This window comes from Eupeodes corollae, chromosome 2 (genome assembly GCF_945859685.1).
Source record: "Eupeodes corollae chromosome 2, idEupCoro1.1, whole genome shotgun sequence".
Classification (NCBI taxonomy): domain Eukaryota; kingdom Metazoa; phylum Arthropoda; class Insecta; order Diptera; family Syrphidae; genus Eupeodes; species Eupeodes corollae.
Window position 1 is genome coordinate 73868966 of NC_079148.1, and position 15261 is coordinate 73884226.

General features: G+C 32.8%; 1 protein-coding gene across 1 annotated transcript; it reads right to left on the reverse strand.

The window, feature by feature from the left end:
* LOC129945047 (myrosinase 1-like) lies at positions 1-14003 on the reverse strand. Its single transcript, XM_056054708.1, has 8 exons — positions 13960-14003; positions 13624-13888; positions 1421-1678; positions 1090-1359; positions 667-1001; positions 491-593; positions 233-336; positions 1-168 (listed from the first exon to the last, which is right to left on the reverse strand). Exons 1-8 carry the CDS (start codon positions 14001-14003, stop codon positions 51-53), a joined length of 1497 nt encoding a protein of 498 aa, XP_055910683.1. The 3' UTR covers positions 1-50.
* Positions 14004-15261: the final 1258 nt, after the last annotated feature.

The window sequence follows — 15261 nt, forward strand, 5'->3', positions numbered from 1 at the left end:
TTATTATTATTAAGCTTTTATTTTTGTCATGTGTTTTGTAATACTATAAATTAAACATTAGGTATTTTTCTTGTTTCAATTATTTGTCTATAAAATCTAGCTGATTTTTTAGGTGAACGTTGTCTTTCTGGACTTATCATGTTAACAGAATAAAGTCCAAATTTATCTCTAGAAATAAATAAAAAAAACGTTATAAATTATTTAAATTGTTAAATGAAAAAAACTGTCATACGTGTATCCTTGAATCCATTCGAAATTATCGATAAAACTCCAAACCGAATAAGCAGTTACATTGCATCCATCATTAATTGCGTTTAGAACAGCTTGAATGTAACTCTGGAAACAAATATGTTGGATTGAAAAAAGTTTAAATTTTAAATGACCTTATAAGGAATGAAATGATAGAAGTATCATGTCATCATGCTTGATTAATAGATGTTTGAAAAACTTGACGAACACGTTATAAAGTTCATAAAATAAAAAAGAATACCTTTAGGTAAACAATCCGATTATTGTCTTCGATTTCTCCACTATCCGACCATCCATTTTCTGTGATAATTACCTCAATATTATTATACTCATCCCGGATGAAACTTAAACAGAAATAATTGTTAATGTGTAAACATTAATAAGAACACTAAATTTATTTTAAAAAGAAAAACTAACTTTAATAACATTTCCATTCCTTCCGGAACACAATTGAGCCAATACGAATGTGCTTGAAGCCAATTCTCATCAACAGTTTCAATGGTATCGTAGTCTCTCTGCATTGAAGGGTTATCTCCAAGTGGTTGGGGAGAACGCTCTACATATTTTGACGTATAGTGATTTAAGGCCAAAAAGTCACCTGATCCACGAATTAAATCCTTCCATTTCCCTTCAAGACTTGGAAGTCGTGATTTTAGTCTTCCTTCTTGCAAACTGTTCCTTTCAATTTCCTTTACCATTACCTCCGGAAATCCACCAGATTTACTGTATATTGGATGCGCCAGTATTCCCAACTAACCATCAATATAATTAAAAACTTACAATTATCTCAACTTAAGTCTTCATTGTGGTTCAAGGAAGCATTACAATTTAAATACTCACATTGTATTGCAAGCTGCGATACACAAGTTCGTTGTCATTGGATTTTGAGAAGAAATAAGACGTATCCAAACTAATTCCCACCTTTCCATGTTGCTCGTCAAAATATTTAGATCGATAAAGATGATAGGCAGCAGCATGTGATTTTAGAATATTGGCTATGCAAAGGTAATCTCCAATTCCGGATGCCTTTATCTGTGGTGGGTCCCTTCCAGTACCATACCCAGGCTTACAAAATCTTACTGGCTCATTGAATGTTATCCAAGTTTTAACCTGATAAAAAATTGGATTCATTTTGAATTAATTCTGAAACAAAAAAAAAATTAAAACTTACACGATCACCAAAGTTTTTAAACAATTCGTCGGCATATGTTACAAATTGATCGATAAAAAGCTCATTAGTTAACCCACCTAACTTTTGCAGCTCTATCGGTAGATCGTAGTGGAACATTGTTACCATTGGCTGAATTCCATTAGCTATAAGCTGATTTATAACATTATTGTAATAGTCGATTCCTTTTTGATTTTTCGATGAGATATCACCGCTTGGATAGATTCTTGTCCAGGAAATCGAAAAGCGATAGTGATTGACCTTAAAGATAAGACTTTACTTGTGTTATTTTTAATGACATTTTGAGCCTCTTGTTTTTTTGTATTATTTTCATTTGTCTGCATTTGAAATTTCAAAAGAATATACACCTTATGGTATCACCTACTCCCATTTTCTGTCTTGAATTAGTAAACTTAAAAAAGTGTTATAGGAGGCAGCGCTGAAGCTGATACAAAATTCTCCAAATTATATGCTACAATTTTTCAATGTGATAATCTCAACATTTACAAGTTTGTATAGGGAGAAAATCTGTTTATTAAATATAAACATAGATCTGTTTTAAAGAATTTTTAACTTTCCATGGAGAGTTATTGTAATCGGTATGATTTGTCGAATTGGAAATTTTGGAATTTCTTGACGTTTCAAGGTCCCTAGAATCTAAGTAAAAGATTTTAGAGAGATGTAAGTGCGTGCTTCTGTACGTTGTCCATATCTCAAGAACTAGTTGAGATGTGTAATTAAGAAAGATGGAGAAATTACTCTCAAGAAAATTAAATGGGTGTTTTTTTTATCACAGCAAATAAAAAAAAGAAGGCAATCCTAAGAAGGAAAATTCTATCAACAAGCAGGCTCCATAGAGTAAGCGCATACTATATGATAGAATGAGATTCAACGGCAATTGGTTTGCATGAAACAAAAAGTTCGAATTAGTATGTGGTCAACAAAAAGGGGAAGGCATACTTAAAGCCTTGTACAACGTTGAAGCAGATTCAATTACTTGCGGTTTTTATAAGGTTTTAGAGCAAACTTCAAGTAAAAATAAAAAAAACTAAGTAAAGTCTGTGGGCGTAAATTGAACAAATGTATTAACTTAGATTTAAGAAAAAAGAATAATATACAAAATTATGAAGAACATGGTCTAGAAAATAAAAGTCTATTCACACAATTTTTCCATTATGTATCTTCACACGAAATATTCATTTTAACTGAAACACATATAATGAAGACAGAAAAGATAGAACCAGTTCAACAAATACTTTCAGAAAGAGTTTCACACATGTTGGAAACTTGGTGGAAGTTTCTATGGAGTAAAAAGAAATCTGGTGGATATCGACAACATCCTTGATAGTGTGGAGAGTATACAAATAATATTGAATGAAAAGACAATAACTGTTTTCCCTTTGTATTTGAGAAGCATGAATTGGATAAGTGAATTTAACGCTGTAAGGACAACAGAGTTATAAATCCAATAGTAATCGGTGATGTAAATATTAGAATAGGTGAACTGCAGAAGATATTGAAGATGTGCTAGAAAAAACACGGTCCAAAGATATCATTATTATTTCAAGAGGGATGGAGTTTTGAGAAGATAATGGCTTAATTATTTTAAATGGAAAAACCAAAGGTGACGAAGAAGGAAGCTTTATATTCATGAATAATGGGGGTGACTCAGTGAATGATATTTGTACTGTAACGCAAGAACCACTAACGTGCCTGGAACGATTTAGTTTAGAGGAAGAGATATGGTCTGACCACATGCCCATAAAATTGTCTCTAAAGCATATTTATATACTCAACACCACAACTAGGTTTAATCTGTTACCTGAATTGCAGTGGAATGATAGGAAAAAAGACTGAGTACCAGAATAATCTTAGTTTTAATTTTCAAAATCTAATAATTCAGAAGGATCCAATCGAGCTAGAGGACTTAACCGATTTAAAAAAAAAGAACTAAACAAATGAACTCAACAAACAGTAAAGAGTGGTGGAAGTTGGCAAAGGAAATACGTAACCAAGATCATCAAATTTTCCCTCAAATTTCCGCTCTTGAGCTTAGAACATATTATAGTTCACTTTTTAACCCAAATCAAACGACAAATCAGATTTTGTATGCACCTAACTTAATTCAGGATCGGGATCTGGATACGCCTATAATTGTAGATGAAATTATAAGTATTTTAAAAAAATTAAACCAGAGAGGACAGTATTACCTATGAATTTTTCATACATACAACAGATGACTTCTTGGAGCAACTGGCAGCAGGATTTAATAGGATGTTGAACAACTGCAAAATAGAAGAAGCCTTTGTGAAAACAATTATCCCATCATATAGCAGAACTCGAGTCAGTCTATTTCTCGCGGTGCACAAGAACTCTTCCTTTTGCAGACTTAAAATTGTCGAATTTTACGTCGGGACTTGGGCCTTTACATGTACAAGATCCAATTGACCTAGGAGCTCAAAGTTCATGACCAAAGACAACGCAGTTTGTTCGCTGCTGGTCTTCGAATCTTTTCGAAGAGAAACCCAATTTTGGCCGAAAAATCATTCTTAGTGACGAGGATTTTTGGATGATTGTCTTTGTTAACTATAGCAAAATGTCCGTATATGGGACGACACCAACCCACGCGAGGTTCACCAGACGATAATACATTATCAAAAAGTTGCCGTTTGGTGTGGATCATGGGACCCGATTTGACCCCGCTAGACTTTTTCCTGTGGGGCTTCTTAAAGTCGCAGGTCTATATGAATAAACCACAATCGACCGATGACCTAATAGTGAACATAGCTCAAATTCCGCCGGATCTATGCGGAAGAGTTATTGAAAATTGAATCACTCAAATCCGTGCCACCGTAAGAAACCAAGGCGGGCATTTGAATAATGTCATATAAACCACTTAATGGCATAAATGTGCCTTTCAAATACAAAAATAATTTTTTTTAATACCTCACTCACAGCTTGTTTTATTTCATTTCAACATCTACCCACCCTTTTTTAAAAAACCTTTATTAAGAGAACAAAGAAAGATATTGATTTCAAATCTTTGTGTTATATTTTATATTAGCCGACCCGTGCTTGCGTTGCTTCGCAAATTGTAACCACGAACATTTTTTGAAGATTAGTATTAGCATATGAAAAAATTTCTCAATGGAAAAAAACATTTCCTTACCGTAATTAACACTTTAGAAAAAAAAACTTTAGTAAAATATTACGTAGTAAAGGCCCAGCCGCACGTGAATACAAACAAAACCATTTGATTTTTTTAGTAGAAAACGGAACGTTTTTTTTAGGTATGCGTGTGTAAATATCTATAGACATAGGCTTTACTTTTGCAAGTCAAAAATACTTCTGTTTTAGATACAATTTATATCATTTTAGCACAGATAATAAATATAAAATAAATAAATTTATTATATATTATTATTATTATATTATTTGGAAGCGGAAGCACTTAACGTTGAACTTAAAATTAAAAGTCATTTATTCAAGATCATATTTTTGTTTTAAAGAAATGTAAAAGAAAATTATATTAAATTCATTTATTTAAATAAAATAAAATATAAAATTTAGTAATATATTACTAATGTAAAATTAAATGCTAATTTCTTTTTTAAAGAAAATTATAATTGATCACAAAATATTTCTTTGACTTCAATTGCACATAAATAAAGGAACAGAATTCATTAATATAAATAAAATTAAATAGTTAATATAATATAATGTAAAATAGAATAAGATAAATAATTAAAGTTTTATTAAAAAAAATTAAATGTTAATTTCATTTTATTAGCAAATTATGATTGATCACTAAATATTTCTTGGACTCGAGATTATTTCACTTCAAGTGCACGTACAATAAAGGAAAATTTAATTGAATTCAATTACATAAATAAAAATAAAAAATAAAATTAATGTAATGTATAATAGAATAATACAAATAATTTAAAGGGTTATTAAGTCTTGTATATTAAATGAATCCATCTTTCTTTTAAAGCAAAATGATCTATGATTTGGTCATAAAATGTTCCTTTGGCTTGAATTTCTTTTAAAAATCCTTTTTCAATCGAAATGAGAGCTAAATTTGATAACCTTTCTTGGCCACATTTATTTCTTAAAAAATGTTTTATTCTTTTAAGACACGAAAATGATCTCTCTACAGATGCGGTTGTCACAGGAAAAGTCAACATTAGCTCACAAAGCTTAAAGTACTTAGTGAAACTTTCATTCAAATCAGTATTTATTAAAAACCTTAATGTTTCTTGAAGACTTTTTGACCTAAAATTCTCGTCATTGAAAATTACTGGAATTTCAAAATACCCTGGGTATGAACTTTGTAAATTATTCAGCAAGTTATCAGGAAAATGGGTTTTAAAATAGTCATACAATGTTGCATCCGAAAGCCTTAAAAATTCAAAGAATGGCAGCGAACTAAATCGATTATCGATTTCAGTAATGACTTGGTGAACAATTGTGGTTAAAAGAGCTTTATATTGTTCTTTTGTGGAAAGGTTGACTTCAGAACGCCTGCTGTTGTTGAAATTTGAAAAATTTTCGGTTCCAACAATTTTTTTCCAAAATGAATCGAAACTTCTTGATTTAATTAAATTAGAAATACTGTTTTTGAAAATATTTACTTGATTGAGACAATATTGAACATCACTGGACTTGGATTGAAGAATTTTAAATAAAATGTCACTTTGTGGAAAAAATTCGTTGAAAAAATATAAAAGAACAAACTATAAAGATAAAACTATAGCTTCATTGTCCCAATCTTCCTCATTTTCTATTACGCTTTCGAAAAAGGTGGAAAGGTGACATTTAAGTTCAAAGATTGTTTGCACAATGCGCCCATTATATTCCCAACGAGTTGGGGCAGCGCTAGGAATTTTTCTTTTGACAATTGCATTAAATGCTGCAACTCTTTTAGACGAATGGGAAAAACAAACTTACAAAACTATTTAAACTTTTAAAAAACCCAGAACATGGCTTAATTTTAGACACTGACTTTGTTAAAACTAAATTGAGCTTATGAGCAAAACAGTGAATGTAATGTGCGTTTGGGATGATTTCTTTTATTTTAGCTTGTAAACCGTTTGAACTTCCTGACATAACAGCCGCACCATCGTAGCTTTGACATACCAATTTTTCAAATACATTTTCTTTTTTTTTAAATGGTACAATAAAATCAAACAAATTCTGTGCTGACCTTCCAAGCGAAACATCGACAAAGCACATAAACCTTTCAACGACAGATCCGTCTTTTTTTACCATACGCAACATAACTGACGCTGTGATTTGTTGGACACATCCGTACTTTCGTCGAGAAGTAAGCTCACGTAGTCTGAGTTATTTATTTCCATTCGTATTTCTTCGAGTAAGATTTTAGCAATTGAGGCAATTAGTTCATTCTGAATGTCACTTGATAGTCCGGAAAAAACCGTGGAATTATCCAAATGCGTTTTTAACATCGGATTGTATGAAGCAAGCAAGTTAACTGTTTCAATGAAATTTCCCTTATTTAATGAATTTTTGGATTCATCATGGCCTCTGAATGGTAACTCCAAGCGAGCTAGATGACAAGTCACATCGATTAAACTTTTAATTATACCAAGGTTTTTTTCACTTCCTCATTATATTTTGTAATTGACAGCGAACGCGATGAATCTATTAAATTTTCAATGCGAACCGAACCAAACATTTTTATGGAAATCATCGCACTTAAATGAGATGCGCACTCTTTTCCATGCCTTTTTCCGGCCTTAGACATGTTGTTCATATCACTAAATCCAGTGCTGTTCCAAACGCTTTTTTCATTTTCAAATAAAAGACACGGCCAACAGTATAATTTATTTGTTTTAAGACAGCCCGATAACCACGAAAAAGTTTCATAGAATTGCATTGAAAAATGCCTTGTACATCGCTTTGTAACGGTGTTGATAAAAACAAATGGCTTCGGTCTACCACCGTCTATTATACTTTTTTTCTCATCAAATGTTCTTGACGAGAATGGTTTACTAATTACGCTTTCAATTATACAATTGCAGGTAATCATTTTGACCAAAAAGCTAAAGAAATCCTAAACTACTTTCACAAAACTTTTACAGTTGACTATGCGATTTGCACACAACAGATAAAAAACATAACACGGAACATACAAGGGTTAAATGAACTTTTCTACCCTTTTGTCAATGAATAAGAAGAAGCAAATAACCCAAAACTCATATCTCTCCTTTCCTGCTCTACTTTTTTTTCACAAATTTTCATAATGAGTTCACTCAATTCAATCTTCACTTCTTATGTGAACGCCAACAAATTAAAAAATTTGCTTTGAAGGAGATTGAGTGAGAGTTGAGAGTAGGCGATATATCAGAATGCCTAGCTGGTATGCATTCCAAATATTTGTTTGGAAGCGTGAGTGTATAATAGAGTGACATAGTGCATTCGCCGTGGAATTGAAGGGATATTATGAGTTTTTGTAGTTTTAGTTTTGCATTGTTTCGAATTAAAGATTCTTTTCTTAAATCGTATAAATCGTCCCTAGTATGTATGTATTTCAAAAACCTTATATAAAAGAATTGTTTAGACCAATGTTTTTCAACATGTAAACGGTGATTTTTTAAGAGCTTGAGAACTTTAAAAAAAAAAAAAACGCATAAAATTTGCAAAATCTCATCGATTGTTTATTTGAAACGTTAGATTGGTCCATGACATTTACTTTTTGAAGATAATTTCATTTAAATGTTGACCGCGGCTGCGTCTTAGGTGGTCCATTCGGAAAGTCCAATTTTGGGTAACTTTTTCGAGCATTTCGGCCGGAATAGTCCGAATTTCTTCGGAAATGTTGTCTTCCAAAGCTGGAATAGTTGCTGGCTTATTTGTGTAGACTTTAGACTTGACGTAAAAAAAATAGGCGTCAAATCGCATGATCTTGGTGGCCAACTTACCGGTCCATTCCTTGAGATGAATTGTTCTCCGAAGTTTTCCCTCAAAATGGCCATAGAATCGCGAGCTGTGTGGCATGTAGCGCCATCTTGTTGAAACCACATGTCAACCAAGTTCAGTTCTTCCATTTTTGGCAACAAAAAGTTTGTTAGCATTGAACGATAGCGATCGCCATTCACCGTAACGTTGCGTCCAACAGCATCTTTGAAAAAATACGGTCCAATGATTCCACCAGCGTACAAACCACACCAAACAGTGCATTTTTCGGGATGCATGGGCAGATCTTGAACGGCTTCTGGTTGCTCTTCACTCCAAATGCGGAAATTTTGCTTATTTACGTGGCCATTCAACCAGAAATGAGCTTCATCGCTGAACAAAATTTGTCGATAAAAAAGCGGATTTTCTGCCAACTTTTCTAGGGCCCATTCACTGAAAATTCGACGTTGTGGCAGATCGTTCGGCTTCAGTTCTTGCACGAGCTGCATTTTATACGGTTTTACACCAAGATCTTTGCGTAAAATCTTCCATGTGGTCGAATAACACAAACCCAATTGCTGCGAACGGCGACGAATCGACATTTCACGGTCTTCAGCAACACTCTCAGAAACTGACGCAATATTCTCTTCTGTACGCACTGTACGCATTCGTGTGGTTGGTTTAATGTCCAATAAAGTCAACTGAGTGCGAAACTTGGTCACAATCGCATTAATTGTTTGCTCACTTGGTCGATTATGTAGACCATAAATCGGACGTAAAGCGCGAAACACATTTCGAACCGAACACTGATTTTGGTAATAAAATTCAATGATTTGCAAGCGTTGCTCGTTAGTAAGTCTATTCATGATGAAATGTCAAAGCATACTGAGCATCTTTCTCTTTGACACCATGTCTGAAATCCCGCGTGATCTGTCAAATACTAATGCATGAAAATCCTAACCTCACAAAAATCACCCTTTAGGAAGCGACCCCCCAGGGGCCTTTTTTAGAGAATTCCAAAAGGTTGAGAAAACACACCAATAAAATTAAAAAAGGTTCATTAAAAAAATTATTATAAAAGGAAATATTCATTAATGTCAAATAAACAAAAAATAAAAATAACCTATGAGATATAATCCATCTTAAACATTTGTATCAAATTAACAAAAAGTCTTAATGCGAGGGTTGCGCTTGTTTTTCAGAAATCAATTTCTCCCAACGTGGATCTGGTTTTGCTACATTTAAAATTACAAGTAAATCGTTTTCTAAATTTAAGCGATTTCTTTCCTTACTTTTAATTTGGTCCATTGATGCAAATGTCAACTCGCACAGGTACGAGGCGACAAATGGAATCATAGCCTCTAATGTTAATCCAGGATATTCTAATTTCCTTTTTAATCAAAAGATATCCAAATTGAAAGACTTAAATTCCAATTGCAGCATTCCATCTGCAGATAGATCCAGCAGACTTTCTTTGAGCTTGATTGCCAATTTTGCCTCATTTACAGCTGCATTTAAAAACGGATTAAAGATCCACCTTCGCCCAATATTCTTCGATATCTCTTCCATTGAAAAGTAATGGCTTTTTTCAACTTTTTTAACACCATTTTCATAACAGGTATAAATTCCTTGATATTTATCTCACATCCAACTTTTAAACAGAAGATTGTGTCGATAAAAATGAGTCTAAGAGGTTTTGATTAAGAGACGATGACCAAAATTTAATTTTGTTTGTAAAGTCATGGATTTTGTCTTTAGCAGTGATGACATTTTCATCCCGCCCTTGAAGACTTTTATTAAGATATACAAGAAAAAAAGTTCGATATGTCAAAGTTAAAATGTATGAAAGAAAGATTGTTGCCACATTATTTTAACTATACAAAATGCTAAAAAAAGCAATGGATTGAGTTTTCGTGAAATATTTCGTCGTGCTAAAGTGTCCGTTTCATGTAAAAGGCTCAAAAATACTGGTTTAGACAACAGATTCGTTACAAATGCAACACTTACTTTCAAACCGTTTCGCCTTTTTCTCTTGTAATTCTTTTCAGCATATGAATGAATTTCTTTCAGATTTTTGTAAGACTACCTGTCTATCTATGGATCATGGATAAAGATAGCCTCAAAAAGCCTTACATACGTCTTTCGTGTTTTTAAAATTTTAAAAAGTAATCGCTAAGTCGGATTTGAATGAAGACCACTAAAAACCTATTGGAAAAGTGCTATTTTAATACAAGTAAGAAAACCGTGTAGACCAGTATTATACGTTATGAAAACAAACTCTAAAGACAGATGATTCCTACTTTTTTACTTCTCTTTTATCGTAATTTCATGTTTTATTAAAATCTCGAGTTGGAAAAAAATCAATAAAAACAATCGATCTTCTACAAAGATCTACAAAGCCGAAATTGATGATCGTCGATTGATTTAATCTGATTACGGAAAATATTCAAGTTAACGAAGTAACAAAAAAAGTCAAGCCATTTTAAAAATAACAAGTAAGTAATTTCTAAATACATAATAATAAATGTTATGTACATTTGTTATTGATTATGATATGAATATCTTTAAGACTAATCAAAGTCATTTAAAACAACTTTGCTGATACTCGTATTGTATTAACACGAAAGGAAGTTGGTACTCAGAATGTTATAAATATCTCACGAGTAGTGTTTTTTTCGTGTGGAAAGGTTGTTGTGATATTTTTTATTAAAAGTACTATCTACAATAATAATTGAAAAAGTTAATTAGGTTTGGTTTTTGAACAATTACGTAAATGAACTTGAAAAAACTAACCACGCTGACACCATGGGTGGCAAAAATGTGTATGGGATTACCCAAATAAAATTCTCAGAGGAAACAATCTAGGTGTACAAAAGCTTTAGTAGTTTGTTAAAAGTATGAACTAGCTGAAATTGAACGACAGACTTGACTTATTTTAAAATATGAAGGGCTAAGAACAACGGAACCTTTCAATGTCAAAAAAGGCTTTAGACAAGGTGATGCGCTGTCAAGCAATTTCTTTGATACCATCCTTGAAAAAATAGTCCAGAGCTAACACGTCAACACTAGAGGGACCATTTTTCCAAAGTCTATCCAAATACTGGTATATGCAGATGACAAGTACTCGGTGACGTGGCAATGGAACTTTTGTGGGTATTGAGGCATAGGCAGCAAAAATGGTTTAAGAGGTCACGAAAGAACCTATGTTTATAACACCGACGACGTCTCGGTCAAAACGTATCCATCAAAAGACGTGACTTTAAGGTTGTTAAAGACTTTGTCTACCTAGACTCCGCTACGAACACAGATAACATCAACAGCTCTGAGATCAAACGAAGTATTACTCTTGCTAAACGCTGCTTCCTTGGGCTAAGAAAGCAATTGAGTAGCAAAGCCCTCTCTGGAGGGACCAAAGTGTCGCTATATAAGACCCTCATCATCGCCGTCTTGCTATATGGTGAAGAAGCATAAAATATGTCAAAAGCAGATGAAAGCACCTTGGGTCGTTTCGAGAGAAAAATTCTATGCGTGATCTACGGACTAAACAAATTAAATAAATTATATGTTGTGTTACAATCCGAAAGGAACAAGGACCTAATGATCCATAAATATCAACAATTCCTAAGTGCAAATAGAGTCTGTAATAAAGAGAAGAATAATATACGAAATACAAACTGCTTATTAAAAAAAACCATTTGTTATTACAAGATTACTTTAAGACAATTAAATAAGAACTAATCCCAGATCTGTCTCACAACGCTAACAACAAACACGCCTGACGCTATATACAAAATGCTGCATGAAGGACTTATCGCAAGCATAGGAGCGGACAGAATCTTTTACACCGACGGTTCGCAAAAAGAAAATCATTGGTGCTCCTATGCTGTTGTAGAGTTCCTACACAATGCCCAATTCTCCACTCTTCTCCAGGCTCTACTTCCAGAATATGCGTGCAGTTACATATAAGAGCTAGCTGCAATTTACAAGGCGATCTCTGTAGCTCAAATAAATTCTGATCGTTTTCTAATTCTCACCGACAATCTTGGTATACTCAAGGGGCTAAGCAACGTAAATAACCAATGTCCATCTCTCCAAACCTTAAGAAACTGCTTGTTCTACAACACAAACATCGCATTTCCTTGGATACCCGGACACTGCGGAATAGAAAGTAATGATGCTGCTGACCTTGCAGCAAAACACGCTGTTCACTACCCTCAGATACTGGAGTATCCTAAACTACACCAGCTTTTGAAAACAACTTTAACACATTTTCAAAAGCTAGATCTTTCAGAAAAGTGGCCTTCGCCACTTTCGCTCAAACCTTTCTTCAAAAACATCAACCCTGCAACACACGTGTCCAATACAACCAGTCCTTTACCAGAGAAGAATGTATAAAAGTATTAAAGTTAGAATAGGAAAAACACTGTTTACAAGCAAACACTTCTACACTCGTGAAGCTCCAGAGAAATGCTCAAATTGTGAAACACCTCTTACAATCTGGCATATTTTTGTAGAGTGTCTTGCTTCTCGACAAACATATACTGAAACAGGCGACGTAATTGAGACTCTGGCAAAAATCTTAGATCCATCAAATGTCAAAACTATCCGTCGAATTAAAGCTGCCATGTCTGCTCATCAGAAGTTTAATAAAATTTAGTTAGTTTAGTTGCTATAATTGCTATCTTTCCAATGATAAACAATGTAAAATGTAAATAATTTAAAATGTAAACAATTTCCTTAAGCCTAGTAAATTAAAAACGGCATCGTATGATATAGATACCCTGATGCCTTAAATAAGTAATTTATAAATTTAGTTGTAAGTAACTCTTGCAGAATTTGTCAATTTCTCGCAAGAGGCACAACTCGTCTAAAAAACTTTCGACAAACTGGGACCCAACCCAAGACCTCTATCTTGAAATTCCAACGCACTAACCATCACACTACGGGTACTACTTTGACACAACTAATTGAACTAAATAAATTTTATAATTCCAACTTGTATTTCTCAAATGCTCTTGCAAAACAAAATGTGTGCAAAGGAATACATAGTTGGAGACTTAAGTCATGGCTTATTCTACTTAACCGATTTCGATCGATTAACTGAAATGTAGGTACCACAACCTCTGCAAGTTCTGTTAAAAACAGTGATTCGAACAAACCTCCTAATTTAATGTTTATATAATTTAGTTAATAAATTGAATTGAATTAAATTGATAACAACTTACTATTTCAAGCCAATACACTTAGATAAAAAACAAAATATCTTAACTATCTTTAGCAAAAAGTACCTTAAGATCCCTTAATGCTTCTAAATCCAGATCAAAACGGCGATACGAGTTAGCTGCTATATCACCATTTGTTCTATCCAAAATATTATCGGGATGATTGTGGCAAAATTCATCCCATATTGATGGACCCTTACCGTCTGCGTTCCAGCTGCCTTCAATCTGATATGCAGAAGTTGATACACCAAAACTGAAATTTTGTGGAAAACTTCTTTCTCCTTTTGGCAAAAGTGTACAATTTCCACTTGGCCCAATGCCTTCAGCAATACTATATTATTAAACAAATATTGAGGAAGATTATTAATGATTTAAAAACAAGTTAAAACCAAAAAGATTTACTTTAGAAATCCAGCGACATTTATGATAAGAATAAGTATCCACATATTTAGCAATTTAAAAATCCTTTTATTAAACAACCTATAAAACAAGACAGATTTATGCTCTTGTTTACTTTGAATTAAACCAAATAATACTTTTAGATTTACTTTTAATCATTAGAAACCCTAACGTTTACATTATATTATCTTATCTCAACCCAATGAGATAATCAAAAGGAAATTAAAGTTAAATTAAAACTGTTCAAGGCTGACATTTTAAATATGTTTGGGAATTGGAGAGTATTTATTGCGCACTTTTTACATTATCAAAACGTTTTGAAATACAGAACTTTGATATACAGAATTTTGAGTTACAGTATTTTGGTCATAAGTATATTGTACATACAGTATTTTAAAATACAGAATTTTAAATACAGTATTTTGACCCCAACCCTAAAAAAATACGATTCCTATTCCATCGGGACGGGAGTGTAAGCAACATACAGCTGTCCATGGGTTTCCCTGGACGACAAGGTTTTGTTCCTGATAATCAAATTAGACTTTTCCTATGATATTTGATGCCCTTCAATCCAACTTCAAAATTACTCTATCTTAAAAGACTGAAAAACACACATATAAATGTTTTTGAGACTGTCAAAATTAATGAAGACGCTTTTCTTTAATAAAATTCGTAATAGTTTTCTAAATCTATATTACCGTTTTTCAATATTTGTAGTATTTCATAAATTTTTTGAAAAATTTCACGCTGAAGCATTTGTACTAAAACGGTTTAGTTTTCAACAGAACAAGGAAAACGTATTGAAAGTATTTTTTTTCTTGTAACGAATCTTTCATTAAAAAAATTCTATTATATCGAGTTTTTAAAATATATGAAAAAATGTTGAAAACAGGTACTTAAATTTGAGCAGATAGTTAACATCGAAATTCGGATCCGCAATCAGCACTGAAAATTAACTCTAAGACTTATTTCTGAAATCTAGGATTGCATTAAATTCAAGGTTTGCTCAAAACCTAATTTTCTTTGGTTTTCGCTATGGAGCTTTCAGAATTAAGGCTTTCTTATAGCTGTTGGCGGCATTTATTTGGAGTTTGAGGAAAAAGGTGTTGCCGTGGCGGGTTTTTCTGAAAGATTAGGTTCATTATTTCATAGTTACTTCGGTATTTAAGTGCCACAAAATGTTTGTGTTTATGAAAATCTAAATAAATAAATGTTACCTTTTTAAATTGATTTAATTTATGCCCAGAGTTTTAGTGTTTATTTAAATTTAAAATGGCTTTAAGTATCGTTTACCAACTAACACAT